Source organism: Talpa occidentalis, unplaced genomic scaffold (assembly GCF_014898055.3).
Source record: "Talpa occidentalis isolate TD23 unplaced genomic scaffold, MPIMG_talOcc4v2.1 talOcc4.7, whole genome shotgun sequence".
NCBI lineage: Eukaryota > Metazoa > Chordata > Mammalia > Eulipotyphla > Talpidae > Talpa > Talpa occidentalis.
In genome coordinates this window covers 95121636-95146289 of record NW_023605083.1, presented here as the reverse complement: position 1 = coordinate 95146289, position 24654 = coordinate 95121636, and the positions used below count along the sequence as shown (strand labels likewise).

Genomic DNA, 24654 nt, shown 5'->3' with positions numbered 1-24654 from the left:
CACCACATCTTCTTGATATAGATATCTATTTCTGGGCATTTGGGTTGTTTCCATAGCTTACCTATTATAAAAAGTGACCAAAGCTTCCCTTTAAGCAGCACCCAGCGAGTTTCCCCACAAGGCAGAGACATTTAGTTATATCTAAAAGGGCAGGTTTATTATAAAAAAAAGAAAGGAAAGAAAAGGAAGGTTGGGACAGACATAAGTCAGCAGAAAGAGCTACCCCTAAAAGGGATGAGTTTGTTAAAAGAAATACTTACACAGACACAGGTGGGAAAGTCTTGGGAGACTCCTGTTTAAAAGCAAAGGTAAAAGGTTCCTGAAAAGAAAACTGCATAGTCACAGGTGGGCAGGAGAGATGCCTTTTGCCAGTGCAAAAATTGCAATAATATTTTCTTCTCTTTGGGAGGGGTTCATTCCTTTTGAGGAATTGTTAACTATTGTTGGATAAATTACTTCTAGGGTGTGACTAGGTAGATTTGAAAGGACAGTTGATCCTCTACAATGGCCCGCCATCTCCATAGCCCCACCTTTGGTCTGCACTCCTCATCCTTTCTATAGCAGTCTGATACTTGCTATAACATTTGGCACCTAAGACTTTTTCATATCTCCAGCTGGTTTAACGGCAGTTTCTGGGCTGGCGATGATGCCTCCATTCTAAATTTTCTACTCTTAGTCTCTACCACAAGTCAATTTTAGAAACTTCAGCCCAGGTTAAGTTAAAATAGTTTTCATACACTGGGGGTCTGTGCATTCCCGGGACCCAAAGAATAGGTTGACTTCCTTTTCCACTGGTTAGTTTTTCAGACGTGAGAAGACATCACGATACATACCATCCTTCTCCACACAACTCCCCCTCAATTCCACACCAAAAACAAACACACAAAAAAGCAAAAACCGATCAAACAAAAACCAAACCAGAACAAAAAGCCCCTGTTTCTCCAGAGGCGATGTCTTCACACTGCTGCGACTCCTTTTATGAGCGAGCTCCATTTTGCTCGTGGCCTGGATGGAGCACACATGGGATTCACGCGTCACTCCAGAGCCCCAGCTTTGCACATGCTTTACTAATGCAGCGCAGTGTCACAAGACGCCTGTGTGGCAGAGTGAGAAAATCCTAAAAATGGGTAAGATCGAAATTCGGAAACTGGTGCGATGACGCTGGCAGTTATTTCTGAGAGAAGTGCCGCGGGGGCGAGCGGCAGCGGCAGCGGCAGCCGCAGCGAGTGGGGAGCGCGGGGGGCGTCCTGGACACGTTGCCGGCGCGTGGACGGGGCGCGCGGAGTCGGGACGACATCCCAGTCCCGGCGGCGGGGACACAGGCGCGCGGGGGGCAGGGCCCGACGCGGGGGGGGCGAGTTCGGCCCCTCGCTGAACCCCGACACTGACAGGGCAGGGGAAGCGCGCGCCCGAAGTGTCGCTGGTGAGAACCGGGACAAGCGAGGCCGAGCCAGGGCCCGTCACGTCCAAGGCCCCGGGAGGTGGAACAAGAGCTGTGAGAGAGAGAGCGACCTCGGCCAGGGCCGGAGACGCCCGTTTCCGTTTTGGGTCGGGACGAGGTGGAGGGGTTTGGGACGGACAAGGAGTTACCTTTGTGGCCCTCGCAGTGTTTGATCCAGTGCCTGGCACAGACTGTGAATGGCAGATGGACCGGCCGCCTCAGGGCCTCGGGGGCGCTGGCCTGGCGGGCGGCCCTGGCGGCCAATCGAAGCCTCCGCCTCAGTTCCGGCCCCGCCCCTCCCTCCAGCCCCGCCCCCAGCCCCGCCCCTCCAGCTCCGCCTCGCCCCCAGCCCCGCCCCGCCAGTCGCCCGACGGCCACCAGAGGCGCGCGCAGCCGCCCGTCTCCCGGAAGTGCGCCCGGAGCTGGCGCTGCGGGCCGAGGTGAGCGCGCGCGAGCTGGGCTGGCCGGGCCGCCGCCGCCGCCCGGGGTCGGGCCTGGCGCCGTCCGCGTCCTCGCGGTACTCGGCCAGGTCCCCGTAACCGCGGTGGGGCCTGCTAACGCGCGCCCCTTCTCCTCGGAGCGCGCGCGGGGACGCGGCGAGTGCGGGGGAGGGGCGGAGGGGCCGGACCCTGGGGGTCGGGGCGACGCCGGGATCCCTGCCGGCTCAGCGTCCCGGAGTCTGTGGTCCCTTAGGGCGCTTCGGCCGGGTCCCTGCACCGGGAGCGCCACCGGACCCCGCTCTTCTGCCTTCCTCTAGAGCCTGCAGATGAGCCTGGAAGAGGGGACCCGGATGGGCTGAAGCCCAGCGCGTCTCGAGGGTGCAGTCGGTGTTGGGGCGAGGAGGGTGGGGAGCACCGATGGGGAGCACTGCCCAGAAGTAGCTGTTTGCTGCTGAGGGGTTTCGGGGGCGCTGGCCACCCAGGTGCTAAATGCCGGTAGCCCCCCGCAGCCGTTAGTGACAGCTCCCGAGCTCGCCTCCATGAATTTCCATACCTCCACGGCTGCCCTCCCCGAGCACAGGCTTTAGAGCTCCCTGGGTTTGCCTTTGGCTGCCACTCTGATCCTCAGAGCTTCCTGCTTTGAAAACTTTGCCGGGTAATTGTGAGAATTAAAAATAGCACGAACAGGGCCTAATATGGAGCTGCTACGTAAAAAAATTACTAGACTTTAGGTGGCAAGGCAGACTCATTCAGAGGGACTAGTACAATGGGCGTTTGCAGTAGCAGAGAGTTGGGGTGCACTCTGAATACAGGGAGAAGCAGTGTTGCTGCCAAAGCGGGGGAGTGACGGGAGGAGGGGGAAGGGGGAGAAGAAGGAGGTGGTGCAGGGGCGTGAATGGAAAATTACTAATGGCAACCTTTGACGGGAGTTGTGATTGGAGTTTTGTGGAAGGTAAGCCAGGTGACAAGTAATTTGATCAGATATCGGGATGGTCCCATAACAAGACTGGGGATGTAGAATTGTACTAGATATCAAAGATGGAGGATTTTCCTTAAACTGCCCCAAGAAAATTCCTACAAAAACTATCAAAAGAGTCAAGGACAGAGCCCAAGGACGGAGACTGGTCAAAAAGAGGATTCAGGAGCTTGACTAAAGTTTGGTTAAGGAGAACCTTTGTCAGTAGCAGGTGTTCAGTAAACACTTCTATGAGTATGTATAATAAGTATACTTACCTAGATGTACATTTAAAATTCATCCTAATTTGTAACAGCTTTAATAATGTAACAACTATACATTTGGGATATCTCTTTTTTTGTTGTTGTAACTAGATACTTCTGAAATCATTGGGATAAAAACCCATAACCTAGGCCTCCCTGGTGGTGCAGAGGTTAAATCTCAGCACTATCAAGCTATCCCCTGCCTCTGCCAGGGAGCTAACCCACATGGCACAGCAGATTTATTTTATTTATTTATGCACACAATTGGGGTGCAGTTCAGAGCTGGGGGGAATTGGGGTGAGAGCATTCACCAGAGACAGAGTGGGGAGCAGAACAGTCAGATCTACTGAAACACACTGCTGAGGGGAGCAGCTGGTGAAACAGGAGAGGTCTGCTGCACCATGTGGGTCAGCTCCCTGGCCAAAGATTGAACTCATGCCTCAGTGGCTGGCGTTATCTTGATAATGCCGAGACTAAACCCTGTGCCACCAGGGAAGCCCTTCGTGTGCTTTTTAAATGAATGTGTGTTCTGCTGTTGAGTCTAAATGTCAATTGGATCAAGTTGGTTGATACTGTTTTCATATTTTCTTTATCCTTACCAATATTTTTTTGGGGGGGAGTCTACTTATTCTACCAATTACCGAGAAAAATCTGCAACTATGATTGAAGATTTGTCCCTTTAGATCTGATATTGTAGGGTAAATGGTTTTCAGGCTTTTCTGCCCTCCCACCATTAGGATTGCCCTGCCTTATGGGGTACCTGCAGTTGTAAGCTGACTTATTTACTTCTGTGGGCCATGGGAGGAGTATTGAGGTAGTCACTAGAGAAGCAGAGGCAGGAGAGAGGCAGGAGAGAGAAGGGGAGAAAGAAAGCCAGAAGAGAGAGACGCCCAGAGTGAAGACTTGCCAGGGGCTTGGAGGCCTGCTCGCCTCCATAAACTGCCCCAAGAAAATTCGTACAAGAACTATCAAAAGAGTCAAGGACAGAGCCCAAGGACGGAGACTGGTCAAAAAGAGGATTCAGGAGCTTGACTAAAGTTTGGTTAAGGAGAACCTTTGTTCTCCTTGGAGGCCTGCTCGCCTCCAGGCCTCCTGGCACCCCTGCCTGTCATGTATCTGTTTGCCACACTACATGTAAAGCTCAATAAAAGCTTGAGAAACCCACTGAGGGCTCCAGGACTCTCCTTTACCCGTCTGCCAGATCATAGATAACCTGCTCTGTGCCTATTGTGCCCCTACAGATACATACACATTTAGGTTGTTTTATGTTTTAGATGATTTGACCCATTTATCATACTAAAATGGCCTTTATTTCCTTTTATCTTGAAGTATACTTTGTCAGATACTAATATAGCCACACTAATTATATATTCTTGATGACTTAATCCATTTCTCATCATGAAATGTCTTTGAAATCTTTTAGTCATATACCTATATAGCCATATCAGCTTTCATGTGCTCACTATTTGAATAGAATATCATTCAATTCCAAACTATCTTGACTTTATATAAAAAATGTTTCTTACAGACAGTATATGGTTGGGTCTTGCTTTTAAAAATCTAACTATCTCTGCTTTATAATTCCAGTGCTTAATCCATTTACATTTAATGTAATTATTGATATGGTTGGGTATTCATCTTTTTTTCCCCCCACATTTGAGCTTTCTGTTTTTATTTTATTCTCTTGCTTTTTCCCTATCACATTTTGGGTTATTGAGTGTTTCTAGGTATTCCTTATTGGTTTTTAAAACTATACTTCTTTATATAAGATTTTTATAGCTAGAAAATCAAAGTTTAACTTACAGTCTAATATTTCAAAAATATCACTTTATATTTCACAATACACATTTCTCATTTCTTGCCTCTCCCTTAACACCATACTCTAACCATTTGTCACTTGACACTCAACACCACTCTCTTCCTACCTCTCAGCACTTCATAAATATAATAATAATAATCTAGCAACAGATTAATTGCATTTACCTCTTTTTTTGGTACTGTTTTTAAAAATCCTTTGCTTCCACTTACGTTCTACTTTGTTATTTTTGCTTTTAAGAGTCAGCTGACTTTTAAGGAAATTATAAGAAATGAAAGCATAGTATTTTATATTTATTCAACATATACTTACTATTTTTGGAGATCTTTATGCCTTTCTGTAGATTGGCATTTCCCTTCAACTGAAGATGTCCTTTATCATTTCTTGTGCATGCAACTGGTGACATTTTCTTATTTATTTATCTGAAAAATGCCTTTATTTTGATTCTTGTTTCTGACAGATGTTTTGGGGGATGGCAAATTCTGATGGTTCTTTTTCTGGAATTTGCATTTGATTCTTTTTATAATTTCTATTTCTTGATGGAAAGTATCGCTTAAGACTACATTTTTCTTTCAGTCGTTGGGCCATGTTGGGGTTGGTTTCTCTTAATGGGTTGGTTTCTCTTAATTGTTTTTTCCAGTTAATACTGGGTCACATTTTCCTTTTTAAAAAATGTCTAAATACACCTAGTAATTTTGGATTGCGCCTTGGATGTTGTGGATGACACATCATAGATGCTAAAATTTCTATTATCTTTCTCTGAAGAGTATTGATCTTAATTACTGACTGACCACTTCTGACTTGTGTTAATGTGGTTTTATGCCTTGTTAGGGCACATCTTTGGAAAGTCCAAAGTGTTTCCCAAGTCCTTCTAATTTGATCACAATAGACCAGTAGACTGCTCTCTGTGGGTCATGTTGAGGCTTGCTTTTAGGTCTTTAAGGGCAGGTTTACAGTATGTCTTACTCTAGCCTATGGTGTTGACTCCTAATATGTAACCTTTCTGGTATTTCAGGATGCCTTCCATGTTAACAAAGTTTCTCCATTAATGGTCAAAATACCAATGCCTTTCATCACTTATTAGCCTTCTATCTCTCCTTTCCTCTTTACCCTATGGTAACTGCTTGCTGTTAGACCTTACATAGTTTCATCCTACTCATATGCAGTCCAACCCTTAGCCAAGGGTGCACAGGGAAATTTAGACTTCTGTCTCCTCCTCCACAGCTCCCTCCTCTCCACTGTCCTGTTGTTCAGATTCCAGCCACTTCAGAAGTTCCAAATTCTGACATCTGCTTCCTCAGTTCAGTAAGACCTATGAACTTTTCTTGAGCTGTAGCTCCCCACAGTATGTTCGGAAATTGTCCCCATGTAGACAGATAGATGGTCATGAAGCTTATCCAATGAGTTTTTCTCCATTCAGGGATTTCACTCTTGCCTGCCTATTGTTTCCTTATAAATATTATCAAGTTTTGTAATTGATTACAGGACTAGTTTATTTGGATTCTTGTTGTTTATTTGATTCTGCCATGGCCAGAAACAAATAACCAAAACACATTATTTAGTGAGCACATAATATATATCCTGTAGCATACTGGCTTCTCTCTGATTATATGAATGAATATGTGGACTTTTTTTAAACAGTAAGTAAATTTGATGAGGTGTATGTGAGAAACATGTATGTTGAACACCATGGGTTTAAATTGAGCAGATTCACGATACACAGATTTTCTTATAAACACATGGTACGTGGCATAATTTATGGTTCTTGATAAATACAATACAGTACTATAAATGTATTTTCTGTTCTTTTGGATTTTCCTAACATTTTCTTTTGCCTTTAGAACTATATTCTTTAGGATTACATGCTAGAAAGATAACTAAAAATAGTGCATGATCCTTTGAAAATATGTTAACTTTGCATTTAATATTTCTCTTTTCACTGTGTAATACTCTCTTTTCAATCTTGATACCATTCACCATTAAATAGTGATCACTTAGTCCAAGACTGGAGGAATGTTTTCTAAGTAGTTAGTATTATTTGTAGGCATCTTTAGCCCAGGATTGAAAATTTCAGATGTGACATTTTTCATAGATTTCCATATATACCAGTTTTCAACATGGCACTGAAGAAGTCGCTTAGAATTGCACCTTTTGGGAAAGAGTTAATATTTACTTTTCAATCTCATTTAGTATGGAAGTATCTGATCCTGTCAACATCAACCTTTATTTCTAGGGCATTGATGTCTTTGTTCAGTTTTATTTTTCAGCCCTCAGATGTATGGATGTAGATATGGAAGTGTTTTGCAGAAATGCTGCTCACCTGTAAACCATAGTTAAACTGCTTGATGTGGTACTTTTTTTCTTGTTCTTCAAACTTCCAAAGTAGAATAATGAAAGGTACCACATGAAGCTGTTTGAGGACCAGAAAACAGTGTTATAAAATCCTAGGGGGATGGTCACAATTTAGATATAGTATTAGTGGTTTGCTTTGTGACTTCGAATTTACAATCTTTCAAAATGGAATAGTGTAATTACTAGTTTTGAAAGATCTGTGACTGAGGTTTCTCAGGTAGGGCATGCAAATTTCTTCTTTTTGAAAATGTGTCTCTCTTCTTTAGCATTCAGTCTCTCTCCTTTGCTGGTGTTCCGGTGAGAAACTCTGTGAAGTCCTGATTCTCCCGAGACAACTCCATCCCAGAAGCACTTCACCTGAAAGAACTTGCCAAGCCAGACAATGCCCGTTGAGTTGGGGCAGACCCTGGTCCTGCTGCCGCCACTGGCGAAGGCTGAGAACTCTCTATTCGCTGGAGCAGATGCTGCCTCCCAAGAGGAGCTTGCTAGCCCTGAGACTGCACGCCAGCTTTTCAGGCAGTTTCGTTACCAGGTGATGTCTGGGCCCCACGAGACCCTGAGACAACTTCGAAAGCTGTGCTTTCAGTGGCTGCAGCCGGAAGTTCACACCAAGGAACAGATCCTAGAGATCCTCATGTTGGAGCAGTTCCTCACCATCCTCCCTGGGGAGATCCAGATGTGGGTGCGGAAGCAGTGTCCAGGCAGTGGAGAGGAGGCAGTGACCCTCGTGGAGAGCTTGAAGGGAGACCCCCAGAGACTCTGGCAGTGGGTAAGCAGAGAGCATTACAATCTGAGCTAGCTGGGATCTTAGTATTGATAGAATGTTCCTGAAACCAATTATATGGGCTTTTCTATATCAACAACCAGTTTTCCAGTTCTCTGATTGTCAACATCAGACAACTGGTTGTCTTGAATTCAGTTCAGTTCTGACATTATCTGGGATTGGCTGACCCCAAAGGATAAGGGGTCAGTGTCACAAAACTGCCCCCATTTCAGATACCAGTGGCAAGTCGCAGAGGTCTCTATACTTACACTGACTGAATGAATTTGGAGGTTTCCACAACTGCCTTGGGTTTGATAATTTGCCAGAGTGACTCATAGAACTCAAGGAAACACTTTACTTACCTTTACCTGTTTATTATAAAGGAAATGACTCAGAAACTGCCAAATGAAGGTGGTGGTGGCAGCACAGCAATTTCATGCCCTTTCTTTCTGATTATGCTATCCTGTCAGTATTTTGAGGTATTTACCACCTCAGAAGCTCCCTCAACTTATAGTTGCATGGTTTTTATGGATGTTTCATTACTCAAGCATGATTAATTATTGATGATTGGTGATTGAAAATCTCCAGCACTTCTCCTTTCCTCAGAGATTGAAGGATGGTTCTCACCCTCTGTTTACCTAGTTGGCTCCTCTGGTGACCAGCCCTGATCCTGAAGTTACCCTAGGAGTTCACTAAAAGTCACCTCAATAGCATACACTCAGGTTTAGTTGAATGGGCATTAATATAAATAACAAAAGACATTCCTGTCACTCATCCTTCAGGAAATTCTAAGGGTTTTAGAAGCTCTGTGCCAGGAAGCATGGACCAAGACCAAATATTTACTTACTGTAACACATTTGTCTATCCCCATAAGACTCTGTGACTTTCAATATATCTTCGCCATTAGGAATTGAAGATAAAAGTTTCCCATCCCATTCCAGCTTTACACTAAAATGTTCAAGGAGTTCAACAGATGGCTGGATTTTAATTAATGGAGACTCTCCATCAATTAGTGGCATATCTTGAAGGTCTCCCAGGCCTGGCTCAGGTCTCAGCTTTTGGCCTCTCTTAGGATGTTTCCCTTGTGGGTTCCTGCTGAACTAGAAATCTGGCTTTCTCCTTCCCTGTTGCATGCCGCTAAGGAGCTTATGATTTATGATCTCCATAGAAGATTAGCTTTGTTTTTTTCAGAAATCCTCACTCTGGATCCTTTAGTAATTAGTGCTATCTGGTCTTTAGATCAGCATCCAAGTTCTAGGACAGGAAATATTATCAGAGAAAGTGGAATCAGCAAGTTGTCAAGTGCGGGAAGTGGAAACCCATCTTGAAGTGGTGCCTCAGGAGCTGGGACTTCAGAATTCACCCTCCGGGCCTGGGGAGCCACTGAGCCACATCGTGAAAGAGGAGTCTGACCCTGAACAAGAATTAGGTGAGGGGCAGTTACCAGTTACTCATGCCAGTGTGTGGTGCTCTCTTAGAGGAATTTGGGCATCGGGGTTAGTAGACCTAAGAGTGAGTTGAAAATGATAATGCTGCCCAGATTAGGATATCTCTGGAAAGTTTGGAAGCAGGATAGACCTGCATGAATTGCTCTGATTTTGAGATTCAAGGTCTATAATTAAATCATTTTTTGGATTTTGGTCAAACCATTTGGATTTTGGTTTGGAAGCAAATATAGGTGAAAATATTGGAAAATTGGAGGGAGTTAGGGAAATCATAGATGGCCTCACAAATAACAGTTCTAATCTGTGAAGATTTTTCTCTTATGTTCTGTGGAGAGTAGTAAGTAGCTTCTTCACGCTTCTGTTTCTTACTTCAGTGATGGCTGCATCTCAGCTTTCTGCCCAACCTGAAGAAAGGCTCATCAGAGACCAGGACTTTGGAGCCTCACTTCTCCAAACAGCGCCTCAGGTAAGCTGGTTACCCTGCTTTTCTTACCGCTTAGCCAGGCTTTGATAGAAAACCAGATTACCAACTTTGCAGTTTGCCCTGGGTGTGGGTGTGTATAGGGGAATAGTGCTATGGAGGGCACAGAAGGATGTACCTTTTCAGTTGTGCTTGTGCTTTTAAACATCAAATTGTTAGGCAGAAGGTTGCTTGGTAAAACAAAAAGATCTGGGTGTTTTTTCAGATATTTCAAGCAGTTTGGAGGATTTGCTGTTGCTGCTCTACTAAGTAGAGAGTATCCCTATGAAAGGTCTGTGCAATTAACATTTTAACTAGTAGCAGTATTATACATACATATATAAAATTTCCTATATTTAGCTGATAACTAATTAATAACCACTTAACCCAAACAAACAAACAAAAATCATTTTTATACAACCCCAGTATTGCTCCCCCAAACTAACAGCACTTATTTGCCTTGGAAGGATGTTAATAGTCAATGGAATCCTTTTTATAGTCGTTCCCTCTAATCTCTTTTATAAATTAAGGACTTCGCGAACAATGACAGAATAATGAAGTGACATCCCTCCACTGTGGCACTTCGCTATCAGAATCCATGACTGAGTTGGAATCTCCCAAACAGTCTGGTTGTATTTACTATGTTTTCAAACAAGGAAAGGCACGGTCCAAAAAGCTGTGTAAGTCAATTGTGGCAGTGTCTCATAAAGTCACTAGATGGTGCCGTTTCCTCACAATTTGAGAGTATTTCCCATCAAATCCTTATTTGTTCCCTCAGAAAGTAGGAATTTAGATTTTTTTCCCTCTTTCTTATAAAAATGAGAAAAATGCAAGATGGTGGCACTTAGTGTTTTACCTCTTAAAGAAAGAGGTTTCATTCCAGCCATCCCAGCTTCTTGGCGGTTCCCTGAGTAAATATACGGCTTTTAACTGGAAGTACACTGTTTAGAGACACCTGGAGCATCTTTTCTGAGTTTTGAAGAGCTGACTGTGGCCTTGGGGATTTAGGTGGCTGTGTTCATTTCTGCCTTGTACAGTTCTTGGTCGATACTGTTTTGGTGCCCATGGACTGTAGACCCTGTAGCCAGCCAGCCAAGCAGCCGAGCAGCCCATCAGAGGGTGCTGTACCTGACGTTCCCATCCTTTTCTCTGCCAGTGCTGAAGCACGGACTGTGTTCCGACGATGAAGACTGAGAACTCCTGTATCCGGCAGTGTTTGCCCAGGCACTTTTTTCCAGGAGGTTGTTAAAGTAGCTTCATTCACAGAAGATTAACAACAACAAAATATTAAAAAGTTTGCTGTTTCCATTGTCTTTCATCTCTTTCCACGTTTTGATGTTCTAGGGTGTAATAGGAAGATGAGTTCATCATTTCTTATCTCTGTTCTCCGTATCCTGATCATTCATGAGAGTAATGCTCAGCTGTGGGCTTCCTGAAAGTATACAGAGTCTCTTACTTCTCTCCACAAACCCTTGGAGTGAGCCTGGGAGGCAGAGTATCCCATAGGCTCATATGATAGTAAAATTAATATTTATCATCTACTGGGGACTTACTTGCTGAAGATTTTATTTTACCCAGACAACATACATTGAGTGCCTGCCCTGTCCCCGTTGCCCTGTGCCCTGTCTTGGAAACTGGGAAAGTACAATAGCATCCTTGACTCATGGCACTTACATGCTAGTAGAGGCAACTATTGGCCAAAGAGGGGTGTGTGTACACGTTCATACACAAACTTCTCATAAACCACGGTGAATGCTGTGAATGAGAAGTGCTGTGTGCTGTGAAAGTAGATGACACTCATATGATTTCTTTTTTTAAATAAATTTTATTTTTATATTCCCCATACAATTGCAACCCTCTTATTTTGACCCCAATCCCTCCCCTCCCGGCCCCCCACCTCCCATTGAATGTCTCTGGTTCATAGTTTTTTGTTGATTTTGATTTTCACTTTCTTATAGTTATTCATTTTCCTGGTCCCTTATTTAAGTTTTCTAGATTCCTGCTATGAGTGAGACCATCCGGTATTTTTCTTTTTCTTTCTGGCTTATTTCGCTGAGCATGATCCCTTCCAGCGCCATCCATGTTGCTGCAAATTGCATGTGTTTATCTTTTTTGAATGCTGAGTAATATTCCATGGTGTATATGTACCACATCTTCTTGATCCAGTCATCTATTTTTGGGCATTTGGGTTGTTTCCAAAGCTTAGCTATTGTAAACAGTGCTGCTGTAAACATAGGGGTGCAGGTGCTCTTTGGAATTGATGTTTGTGTCCTTTGGGTAAATACCTAGGGACACTCATATGATTTCTGTTAAGCCTCCTGACAGTTTTTGAGTTCAATTCTATTGTTAGGTAAGGACAGGGACTCAGACAGTTTAAGTAACTACTCAAGGTCACACAGCTAGAAAGTGGCAAAGTTGGTCCTTGAAACTGTCTGATTCCAAAGCCTGTTCTGTGAACCACTCTCCTATATAAACAGTTTCTGACAGTTGGCTTCTTTGTGAGGAGATTGAAATTTGAATTCATGAAAGTAGATCTGAGTTAGATAGTGTCCAGTCTCCAGCTCTGTGGGATGAGGCCATGTTTTGGGGATACTTGAGGGACACCTTGCCCTTGAAACCCTCATTTTCCCAGTAACTGAGAGGAAAGATGATTTAATGTTAGACCCAAGTGTTTTTTTTTTTTTTAAAGATTTATTTATTTATGCATACAAGAGCTGGGGTACAGGCCAGAGGTGCAGGTGGTAAGAGGATTCATCAGAGACAGAGTGGGGAACAGAACAGGCAGACTGACTGAAACACACTGTTGAGGGGAGCAGCGGGCGAGACAGGAGAGGTCTGCTGTGACTTGTGGGTTGCTCCCTGGCAGGCCGGGGATCGAACTTAGATTGCTTCATAGTCCTGTGCTTAACCCCTTGCGCCACCAGGGAGGCCCAATTCCAAGTGTTGTTTTTTTCTAAAGATTTATTTATTTTTTTATACAAGAACGGGGTACAGCCAGATGTGTGGGAGGATGAGAGGATTCACCAGAGACAGAGCGGGGAACAGAACAGGCAGACTGCCGAAATACACTGCTGAGGGGAGCAGTGGGCGAGGCAGGAGAGGTCTGCCATGCCACGTGGGACCCTCGCCAGTGGGCTGGGATTGAATTGGCGTTTCAGAGGCTGTGGACAGCTTCACAGCGCTGCACTCAACTGCCTGCGCCACCAGGGGAGGCCCTTCCAAGTGTTTTTGACAGCAGCATCTCTCTGTTTTGAATCCGTCCATCTGAATTTCAGAGTGAGAGTTATAATTCGTTTACTTTGTAATAGATTCTTTCACCCTTTTGCTGATTTGCCTTGGTTTTCCAACAAATTCCTTTTTAACTTTTTTCCCCTCTTGACTCTCCAGATTTTAATTAAATACAAGGAATATCAAGTTCCCAATATCCAAAGACTTACTGTAAGTGCCGGAAGAGTTAAGGACAACAGTGTAGAAAAGGTCCTGTCTTCTCCGTGTCCTCTGCTCTTAGATACATGTAAATTTAGCAATTCAGAACTGAAACCTAGATCTTTTCTAATCAGGCCAAGAAATAACTGATGTAGACACTGTAATTTCCCCCTTGGCCTCCTCCCTCAAGCCTCCTCCTTTGAACTGCCTCCCCTGATTTATTTCTTAGCTCTCATGATGGCCAGAAGACTTAGGTACATTCCTCCCCACCTCCGCAGCTTTCCTATAGGCAGGGAATGCAGGGCTCAGAAACCTTCATTGGAGTCATGGCACTGCATTTTTCTAGGAGCAATGGCGGCACCTCGATTCCACTCAGAAGGAACAATACTGGGATCTCATGCTGGAGACGTACGGGAAAATGATCTCAGGAGGTGAGGCTGCGGACTGGCCTTGAAGGAGGGAAAAATGGCTTAGCATTTTCTATGTACTCTTAGACATAACTCCTCCACCTGAAGTTCTTTGGGTAAAGGAAAGACACTAGACACACAATTTGGAACTTGGGTGAGTTGGGGATGGCAGTTAGAGTAAGAACTTCCTTGTATTGAAATTACTGTGTCTGCAGGGGCTGTCGTGGGTACATTACATAAATAACACCTTCAATTTATGGAGTGGGTGATGGTTTTCCCATTTGAAAGATGGTGAAAGTGACTGTCAGACCAGGTCACTTGTTTACTGTTACATAACCTGTAAGTGCTGTTACGTAACTTATAAGCACTGACTTATGACAACTCAGTTGTGGCTGTTCTGAGTTGGTGCTCTATCTACTAAGCCATCTGTTGGAACTAGCCAGTGGGTGGGCCCAGCCTTGACCCTTCACTGGTCTACCAGGGTGTCTGATCCAACCAACCAGACTTTTTGTCTCCTTTACCATAGATCCTTGTCATCTTGTGAGTCTCAGAAGTATCACACATCCTTCTAAGATGAGTTTCCCTAAGTGGCCTCCAGAGCCATATATTCCCCTTCATGCTCAGGGCGCTCCTTAGAAAGGTGAAGCTTGGGTCTCATTGTTCCCCATTCATCTCAGTCCGGGTCTTCTTTCTTTCAGTACCAGGCATTTCCAATTCTAAGCCTGACCAGACTAATTCAACAGAGTATGGGGAAGAGCTGGCAGGATTGCACCTTCATGTCAGCGAGAAGATTCCAAGAACCATCTGCATCGGTGAGTGAAATTTCTTTGGTCCACAGTCATTTCTAACCTCCTTTCATGAAAATGGAGGTGGTGGACCTCCCCTGGTGGCGCAGCGGTTGAGTGCTGGGCTGAGAGGCTGAAGGCAACCTCTGCAGCGCCGGTTCGTTCCCCGGCCATCGGTGAGGGTCCCACCAAAAAAAAAAAAAAAAAAAAGAAAATGGAGGTGGTGGGGGGAGTATTACGACTTGGTTTCTAACACTTGGTTTCTTTTTTATTTTTTTTTTTTTTTTTTTTTTTAGAAGTTTTCTTTTTTTTTTTATAAATTTTATTGTTATATTCCCCATACAATTGCCGCCCCCCATTCTGACCCCAATCCCTCCCCTCCCGCCCCGCCCCCCTAAAAGTGTCTCTGGTTCATAGTTTTTTGTTGATTTTGATTTTCACTTTCTTATAGTTTTTCATTTTCCTGGTCCATTATTTAAGTTTTCTAGATTCCTGCTATGAGTGAGACCATCCGGTATTTTTCTTTTTCTTTTTGGCTTATTTCGCTGAGCATGATCCCTTCCAGCGCCATCCATGTTGCAGCAAATTGCATGTGTTTATCTTTTTTGAATGCTGAGTAATATTCCATGGTATATATGTACCACATCTTCTTGATCCAGTCATCTATTTTTGGGCATTTGGGTTGTTTCCAAAGCTTAGCTATTGTAAACAGTGCTGCTATAAACATAGGGGTGCAGGTGTTCTTTGGAATTGATGTTTCTGTGTCCTTTGGGTAAATACCTAGGAGTGGAATTGCTGGGTCATATGGAAGCTCTATGTTTAGTAGGTCCAGAAATCTCCACACAGCTTTCCACAGTGGTTGGACCAGTTTGCACTCCCACCAACAGTGCAGAAGAGTTCCTTTTTCTCCACACCCTCGCCAACATTTGTTGTTGCTAGTTTTTTTAATATGTGCCATTCTCACTGGTGTAAGATGGTATCTCATGGTAGTTTTGATTTGCATTTCCCTGATGACAAGTGATGTTGAACATTTTTTCATATGCCTGTTGGCCATTTGCATTTCCTCTTCAGAGAAGTTTCTTTTAAGCTCTTCTGCCCATTTTTTGACTGGATTATTTTCTTTGTTGTTGTTGAGTCTCATCAGCTCTTTGCAGATTTTTGTGATCAGTCCTTTATCATTAGTGTTGGGTGCAAAAATGTTCTCCCAGTTGGTGGGGTTTCTCTTTGTTTTTGTTATTGTCTCTTTTGCTGTGCAAAAGCTCTTTAATTTGATATAGTCCCAGCTGTTTATCTTTGCCTTCACTATCACTGCTTTGGGTGATGTGTCTGTAAAGATGTCTTTGATGTGCAAATCACGTAGTGTTTCGCCTATATTTCCTTCTATATATTTTATGGTTTCAGGTCTTATGTCTAGTTCTTTAATCCATTTTGAGTTGATTTTTGTGTATGGTGTGAGGTGGTGGTCAAGCTTCATTCTTTTGCATGTAGCGACCCAGTTTTCCCAGCACCATTTATTGAACAAACTTTCTTTGCTCCAATGCATAGTCTTTGCTCCTTTGTCAAAGATTAGTTGACCATAAATCTGTGGGTTTATTTCTGGATTTTCTATTCGATTCCATTGGTCTGTATGTCTGTTCTTGTTCCAATACCATGCAGTTTTGATGATTATGGCTTTGTAGTATAGTTTGAAGTCTGGGAGTCTGATGCCTCCATTCCCTTCTTTTTTTTTCAGGAGAGCTTTGGCTATTCGGGGTTTTTTGTGATTCCATATGAATTTCATCAATAATTTTTCTATTTCTTTGAAGAATGACATTGAAATTTTGATTGGAATAGCATTGAATCTGTATATTGCTTTTGGAAGGATGGCCATTTTAATAATGTTTATTCTTCCAATCCATGAGCAGGGGATGTCTCTCCATTTCTTTGTGTCTTCTTCTATTTCTTTTAACAGTGTTTTATAGTTTTCTTTGTATAGGTCCTTTACCTCTTTTGTTAGATTTATTCCCAAATATTTGATTTTTTTTGTTTCAATAACAAAAGGGATGGTCTTTTCGATTTCTTCTTCTTCAGATTTATTGTTTGTGTATAGGAAGGCTACTGACTTTTGCGTGTTGATTTTGTATCCTGCCACTTTACTGAACTGATTGATGAGTTGAATTAGCTTTTCTGTGGAGTTTTTGGGGTTCTCTATGTATAATATCATATCGTCTGCAAATAGTGATAGTTTGACTTCTTCTTTTCCTATTTGGATTCCTTGGATGTCTTTCTCTTGTCTTATTGCCCTGGCTAGGACTTCCAGTATTATATTGAAAAGCAATGGTGAGAGTGGACATCCTTGTCTTGTTCCAGATCTTAATGGAATTGCTTTCAGCTTTTCACCATTGAGAATGATACTGGCTGTTGGCTTGTCATAGATGGCCTTTATGATGTTGAGGTATGTTCCTTGTATCCCAAGAACTTCAAGGGCTTTTATCATGAATGGGTGTTGCACTTTGTCGAAAGCTTTCTCAGCATCTATTGATATTATCATATGGTTTTTATATTTCTTTTTGTTGATGTGTTGGATAACGTTGATTGATTTTCGGATGTTAAACCATCCTTGTGCCCCTGGAATGAATCATTTATACAAGCGCTGGGTACAGTCACAAGCGCGGGAGGGTGAGAAAATTCACCAGAGCCAGAGCGGGGAACAGAACAGGCAGATTGATGAAATATTCTGCTGAGGGGAGCAGCGGGCGCTACAGGAGAGGTCTGTGCGCCATGTAGGACCCTCGCTGGTGGCCGGGGATCGAACCAGCGCTGCAGAGGCTGCGGGCAGCTTCACAGCCCAGCGCTCAACTGCTGCACCACCAGGAGAGGCCCCTCTAACACTTGGTTTCTAACTGTTATCACTAGCCATGGTTAGTCCAGCTTACTACATGGTTAGTCCAGGCCCAGCTTAGGTTGGGTCTCCTTGTTTCTGACTATAGGACTGTTAACATGTATGTTAAATCCTGGAAGGAAGACTACATATTGGATCTGCTGCCTCTAGCCTTGTCTTGTGGCAACTTTCTCCATGAAAATAGTATATATTGTGAATAATGAAAATATGGGTAGAATTATTTTATTAAAAAAAAGATCATGTAATAGCTATTATCACCCTTCTTAACTCGTTTTCCTTTTTCTTTTATTACTCTGGTTATAGTGAATAGTAACCAATTCATGCTTGATAAAATAAGACAAGTGACCAAACAAAAAAGATGTTTTAGCTTATATCTTTGCCCCTAACTTTCATTAAACAACAGTAACAACAAATATTTCATTTAAGTCATGTGTTTTAAGACTGAGGAAGAAGAAATATGACCTTGTTCTGTTGTAAAATAGCAATCGCCGTTTGCCTTCTACACTCTTTCTAGAAAATTGTGGTTATGCAAAAGCTGTCTAAGCTACTTCCCTACCTACCTACACACACACACACACACACACACACAGGTGAAAAAGATGGAGTAGGAAAGGATGAGAATGGAAGTTGTATACAAGGCATCTTTCTCCCCAGCAGGATCTAATTATTTTCCTTTGCTCACATACTGCTGAGAGAACAAGCATCAAGTGAGACATATGATTTTAATTTTAAGCAATATATTTATCATAATACTATTTTATAATGATTCCTTTGGAGCAGCAGTAGTTTTAAAATTGCATATCGTGGCCAATTTGTGCATTGTGAAATCCTTCTGTAGGGTTGCAACCAGCATTGAGAAAAATGAAGTGATAAGATTGAATGAAAATGATCAGAATACAAAAAGTAACTATCAGATCTCAGGGTAGTTAGCATTTCAGAAAATTTTTCCCCAAATATGTGTTTGTACTGTATTTCAATGTAAGTATATTTTGTACTGTGAATAGCAGTCAAAAAAAGTTTGAAGATACTGCTTTAGTGGTTGTTGCAGTAGGATTTAATACAAATTCTGGGAAATTGATGCAGCCATCTTAGTATGCAGAGATGAGGCCCTGGATTAGGGCAGATGCTGCAATAATGATCAGTTCAGTCTAAAAGATCCATTTAGGCTGCCTGCCACATCTGCACACAGACCAGGGGACAAGTCACAGGAAAAAGTGTGTGGAAAAACAGCTCACAGTTAGAACAGGTCAGCAAGGGAGTAAGCACCAAAAAGCCATATGCTCACACTTCTAATCCAAATTTCAAGAGATTAAAAAATTAATTGAAAAAATGATTTTAAAGTAGTTATTTGGAAGACTACTGAAAGACTAGCTTAAGAAAGTTTTGAAAGAATAATCAATATTAGATGTATAAGTCTGTTTCTTTAAGAACTAAAATCATTAAAATGGTGATATACTTACAAAAAGAGAGATCGACAGGCCAGTGAAACAGAAAAGGGAGCCTAGGAAGAGAGACTGGTCTGTATAAGAATTTAATATAGGGCTGGTGAAGAATTTAATATAACCGCTGGTGGCTCAGCGGTTGAGTGCTGGGCTGCAAAGCTGATAGGGTCTCCCCTGGTGGTGCAGGGGTTGAGCGCTGGGTTCTGTCCCCGGCCACCAGCCGAGTGTCCCACCTGGCGCGCAGACCTCTCCCGCCACCCGCTGCTCCCCTCAGCAGTGTGTTTTGTCAGTCTGCGTGTTCTGTTCCCCACTCAGGCTCTGGTGAGTTCTCTCACCCTCCCATGCTTCTGACTGTACCCAGTGCTTGTATAAATAAATAAAGAAAGAAATCTTTAAAAAAAAAAAAAAAAGAATATAGATGAAGGAAGAAGCAGCACAGATCTATGGGGTATGAGCAGTATCTGGAAGACTCTGGGAATTAGTTTAAATTTTATGTATGTCATGTTCCAGAATAATTTGGAATAGATGAAAAAGACAAAATATGAAAATAATAAAGAAAATAGGTGAATATTTGACTCATGTCTGGGTGGGTAAGATTTTTATGAGTAAAAAGCAGTGGAAAAAAAGATTAAGGAAAAGATTAATAGACTTGAGTTCAGGCTTAGTATGGTTAAAAAAAATCCTGCTTCTGGAGGGCCTCCCCGGTGGCGCAGCGGTTGGTTGAGCGCTGGGTTGCAAAGCTGCCCGCAGCCTCTGCAGCGCCGGTTCGATCCCCGGCTGCTCCCCGGCCACCAGAGGAGGGTCCCACATGGCGCGCAGACCTCTCCTGCCGCCCGCCGTCCTTCTGCCTGCTCTGCTTTCCGCTCTGGCTCTGGTGAATTCTCTCACCCTCCCGCGCTTCTGACTGTACCCAGTGCTTGTATAAATAATAAATAAATAAATCTTAAAAAAAAAAAAAAAAAAAAAAAAAATCCTACTTCTTGATGTAAAAAAAAACAATAAAAAATTAAAGTAAATTGGGGAAAAGCAGTTTTAATGAACATGACAGATAAATTATTTTTTTTAATACAGAAAGAGTTAATGCATGTTGATAAGAAAAAAATGACTTTCCCAATAAAAAGTGGATGGCGGTTTTGGGTATGAAAATATCTCAAAAATGTGAAAAATTCTGCAGTTTATAAGTAAGGAATAAAAATTTATAACAATGAAAAAACCATTTTTCACTGGTCTAAATGGCAAATAATAAGACATAGTCATGCTTGAGTATTGAACACCCATCTGCCCTCTGCCCAGCTTCTCATACTAGAGGATGACACAGACATTCTGGAAATTGATTTGGCATTACAAGTGTCAGGCACCTTAATAACAACATTCATGCCTTTTGACACAGTAATTCCATTTTGAAAATCTCCTATAAGGTATTGATCAGAAATGTGGGCAAAAACTTATGAAGAAAAATAACTCATCACCCACATTGTTATTTATGGCAGCAAAACAAAACAAACGACTTAGATTTCCACAGTAGGAAAATTCTTAAGTACATTTTGTATTTTTTTTTTAAAGTTTTATTTATTTATTTATACAAGCACTGGGTACAGTCAGAAGCACGGGAGGGTGAGAGAATTCACCAAAGCCAGAGCGGGAAATAGAACAGGCAGACTGACAAAGAAATACACTGCTGAAGGGAGCAGTGGGCGCGGCAGGAGAGGTCTGCGCGCCATGTGGGACCCTCGCTAGCGGCTGGGGATCTAACCGACGCTGCAGAGGCTGCGGGCAGCTTCGCAGCCCAGGACTCAACCGCTGAGCCAAAGGGAGGCCCTACATTTTGTATTTCTATCGTATGTCTGTAATGGCTTTTCCATGATGGATCTTTATTTAGCTCTTTAAAATGATGTTTATGAGGGCTTATCTAACCACAAGCCTTTGCCAGGGAGTATATGCTAAGATTTTGTGATTTCAAAAGTTCAGCGTTAATTCTCTGGCAGATTCCTGTGTCTCTAGCAGGTAATTTGAAAGACATTAACTAATAGAGAAAAAAGGACAGTAAATAATCTCTTTAGATCTACAGGAATAAAGTAATTTATGAAAATTGAAAATATGTTCTACTTCTAAAATAAAACTCTGTATGCATCATTAAATTGTAATAACTAGAAACCTCAGTTATGATGAGAAAAATGAAATTTTAACTTCTGTGTGAGTTAATGAAACACAAGTTAATGCTGGATGAAGTATTAGACTGAGGGACCTACCTTCACACTACAGCCTCACTGTGCAGTGAAACCCTACTAAAGTGACATTTAAGCATTTCATGACTGTTTTGGTTACTTGTGAATGGGAGAAGCCATGTTAAATTGATAAATACCGCCACATATAATTTAAATGCTACAAAGCCAGGTATGTAGAATTGTATCTATAATATGATATCACTTTTGTCAGAAAAAAGTCCATATGTGTATATACATCCTGCATATGTACTACACACATGTAGATTAAATGAGAAAGACCAGAAGAAAACATAGGCTCCTAGTAGTTAATGCTAAATAGTATGATTGAGGTTGACTTGCTTTTCTTTATATTTTTTTAATATTTTCAAATTTCAAATTGTCAAATTAATATTTTCAAATTGTATTTCAAATTGTCTTTAATATTTTCAAATTTCAAAGTGATCATATTTATATATATAATAAGATAAAAACCAATCATTTATTAAAGTAGTAATCTTTATAATACACTTGTTTTCTTTGGGACATGAGAAATGCGTGTTGCATCTTTGTAGGGCTGGGACCCACATCCCTCTATGAACTCCTTCTTTGGAGCCCCCCTCTGCTGCTGACCATTCTCCTTGGCTCCAGTACTGACTTGAATAGCAGGACCCTGTGCAGTGAAGTGAGTGCCAGGGGCACTTACTGGGCCATACTTGCCCTCCTTACTCACTGATGCCCTCTCGGTAAAAAGACGTAATGTTTTATGCTGATCCTTTTTTTTGACATAGGAGTTAGGAAACAATATATCATTCATTGAACTATTCCAAATGTTCTTTCTTCTTTCAGGAGATAAACAGGAGAACGACAAAGAAAACCTAAACTTGGAAAACTACAGGGATCAGGAGCCCCCCGGTGCTTCCTTTCAAGTCTCAGGAGCAGCACCGCCTCACGCTTCCCTGAGTGACCTCTTCAGGGAGGATGAGCAGAGACACTTTGGAGAAGGAGAGCATCTCTCTGAGGTGCAGGAAACCCTGCAGAGTGAGGGCCCAGGGGGACAGCTCTCTCCTCCAGAAAGGAATTCTGGGAGACAGCTAGGCCAGCACTTGCCTAATCCTCATCCAGGAGAACTGTCCATGCTGTGGCTGGAGGAAAAGAGAGAGGCTTCCCCAAAAGGACAGCTGAGAGCCCCCATGGCCCAGAAACTCCCTACCTGCAGGGAATGTGGGAAAACCTTTTATAGGAATTCTCAACTGGTTTTTCACCAAAGAACTCACACTGGAGAGACATACTTCCAGTGCCCCACCTGCAAAAAAGCCTTTCTGCGGAGTTCAGACTTTGTGAAGCATCAGAGAATTCACACAGGAGAGAAGCCCTGTAAATGTGATTATTGTGGGAAAGGCTTTAGTGACTTCTCAGGACTGCGCCACCATGAGAAAATCCACACAGGAGAAAAACCCTATAAATGTCCCATCTGTGAGAAAAGCTTCATTCAAAGATCAAACTTCAATAGACATCAGAGAGTTCACACAGGCGAGAAACCTTATAAATGTTCCCGCTGTGGGAAAAGTTTCAGCTGGAGCTCAAGCCTGGATAAACATCAAAGATCCCATTTAGGAAAGAAGCCATTTCAATAGCCAAGTTCTCTATCTGTTCTTCCTTTTTAAAATATTTAGTTCCATTTGGAGACATTGCATCTCTTAAGAGGATTTCCTGTTCTCATTTTTCATGGATTGGAGAGGAGAAACTGAACATGGTTTTGGCCTTGTGGATATACTGGCCCCTGTACTGGATTTCACACTGGTTTCAGTTCTTCTATATCAGGACAAAGAATAGTCTTCATCTATTAGTTCATCTCTTCCTTTGGATCCCTTGCGGGAAAAGTAACACATTAGAGGTGCTGTCTGGGAAGAGTTTAACTAGATTTAACTACTATTGCTGCTCATGAGAAGAATTCAGCCCTTTAGAACTGGGGTTCTAGAACAGCTCTCTTGTTACTGAAGGGGGAGCATAGAGGGCCAATGAGCTCTCATGTATACTTTGTCATGGTTGAAAAATTAGCTTCAAGAGTCCCTTGTTTTAAATAAACCTAGTTGAGTCACTTCCAGTTTGTGTTTTAAATGTCCATTGTGTTGACTGTAACTCAAAGTGCATTTTCTCATAGACGACCCTAAGTTCTAGGTCGGCCCATGCAAATTCGCCAAATTTTTCCATCATCTGAAGAGTGATAGGAAAATACTAACCTGGTGTCTAAACATGAGGGCTTACCCAGTGCTGGGCAGTTTGTCCCCGGTGTCCTCCTTCTAAGCACACCCCCTACTTGTGCTCTTCCTCAATCTGCCCCTCTTTCTCCTGGCATCCTACATAGGCTATCATTTTTGCCAAAATGTTCTGTGTTTTAAAATTACCTTTATTATCATGTTTTGTCTGAGATGTTAGGGAAAAAAAATCAGTAGTATTTATCTAATTTATAGTACTGTTATAACACATATGGGGGTTATTAACACATATGGTTCAGCTGCCCACTTGTTCTTGGCAATAGAAGTCGCATGCCACAAACTGTCCAGCTCTCATTTGGTGACATACTTCCATCTTGGCCCTTCTCTTGCCTGTCTGATTGTATTTTTCTCAGTGAGGGTCAGAGGGATGATGTTAATGAAGAGGATGGAGCTGTTTCCCTGAAAACAGATTATGCCATAGGCAAGATGATGAGAAGTACATTACTGGTTGATGAGAGAAAAGAGACAAAGCTCAAGTTGGAGCTTTTGAACTCCAGGAGGAATTTTATAACTCCCTAGAGTGTAAAGATGAAGAGTAAGTCCCCTCTTTAGATATAGAAACCAGAGCAGAAAGCAGGAAAATCATGAAGGAATTGCCACTAGATTTTGTATTCTGCATAATAGATTTGTATGTTTGGCATCAGGATTTGTGTGGCCCCCTTATCTGGCAGCATGGAAAATTTGTGAGGTTCATTGAATCATAAACACTGAAGGGTGGAGGCCCAGCAATCTTGGTTCAACAAGCCTTCCAGGGTATTCTGATGCCTGCTTAATTTTAAGGACCACTGTTCGAAATAGTACTTAATCCAAAAATAAGTTTCTCCAAGAATAAAAGGAAATGATCCCAATTGGAGTACTGGTTTCTCTCAGACATTTCTTACCAATCAGGCTTCCCCACAGAGCTCTTTAAAACTCATGAAAACTGTGGAACTCTGGGTTTCCAGAAAAAATTTGTTCCACAGAGGAAAATCTACAAAATTCTATGTTAAAAATTTTAAGTGAAGGATTTCTCCTTGGGTTCCTCTTAAATGGTCTGAAGGATAACAGATACACAAGGAAACAACCTGCCTCATTCACGGTTGTGTCCTTGGCAAATTGCTGTTAGATAATTTGCTGAATAGAGGTATGAATTAATGAAGTATGACTATCACATACATGTTCCCCTTATGCTCTAGAGTGGTAATCAACAAAATATGGCCCACTGCCTGTTTTTGCAAATAATGGTTTGTTGGAATTCAGTTACACCTATTTATTCTCTATGGCTGCATTGAGAGATGATGGCAGAGTTGAGTATTTGT

The 24654-nt window shown here is 42.4% G+C and overlaps 1 protein-coding gene across 3 annotated transcripts; it reads left to right on the top strand.

Annotated features, from left to right (window-relative positions):
- The first annotated feature begins 1842 nt into the window (after positions 1-1842).
- On the top strand, positions 1843-23203 carry ZNF18 (zinc finger protein 18). 3 transcript variants are annotated; one of them, XM_037493576.2, is made up of 7 exons: positions 1843-1881; positions 7534-8036; positions 9270-9459; positions 9850-9941; positions 13708-13792; positions 14467-14580; positions 21927-23203. In XM_037493576.2, the coding sequence occupies exons 2-7, from the start codon at positions 7650-7652 to the stop codon at positions 22712-22714; spliced, it is 1656 nt and encodes a 551-aa protein (XP_037349473.1). In that variant the 5' UTR covers positions 1843-1881; positions 7534-7649; the 3' UTR covers positions 22715-23203. The 3 variants fall into 3 exon arrangements, with proteins under 3 accessions (XP_037349473.1, XP_037349475.1, XP_037349474.1); XM_037493578.2 differs by lacking the exon at positions 1843-1881 and adding an exon at positions 2099-2536; XM_037493577.2 differs by lacking the exon at positions 1843-1881 and adding an exon at positions 2738-2833.
- Positions 23204-24654: the final 1451 nt, after the last annotated feature.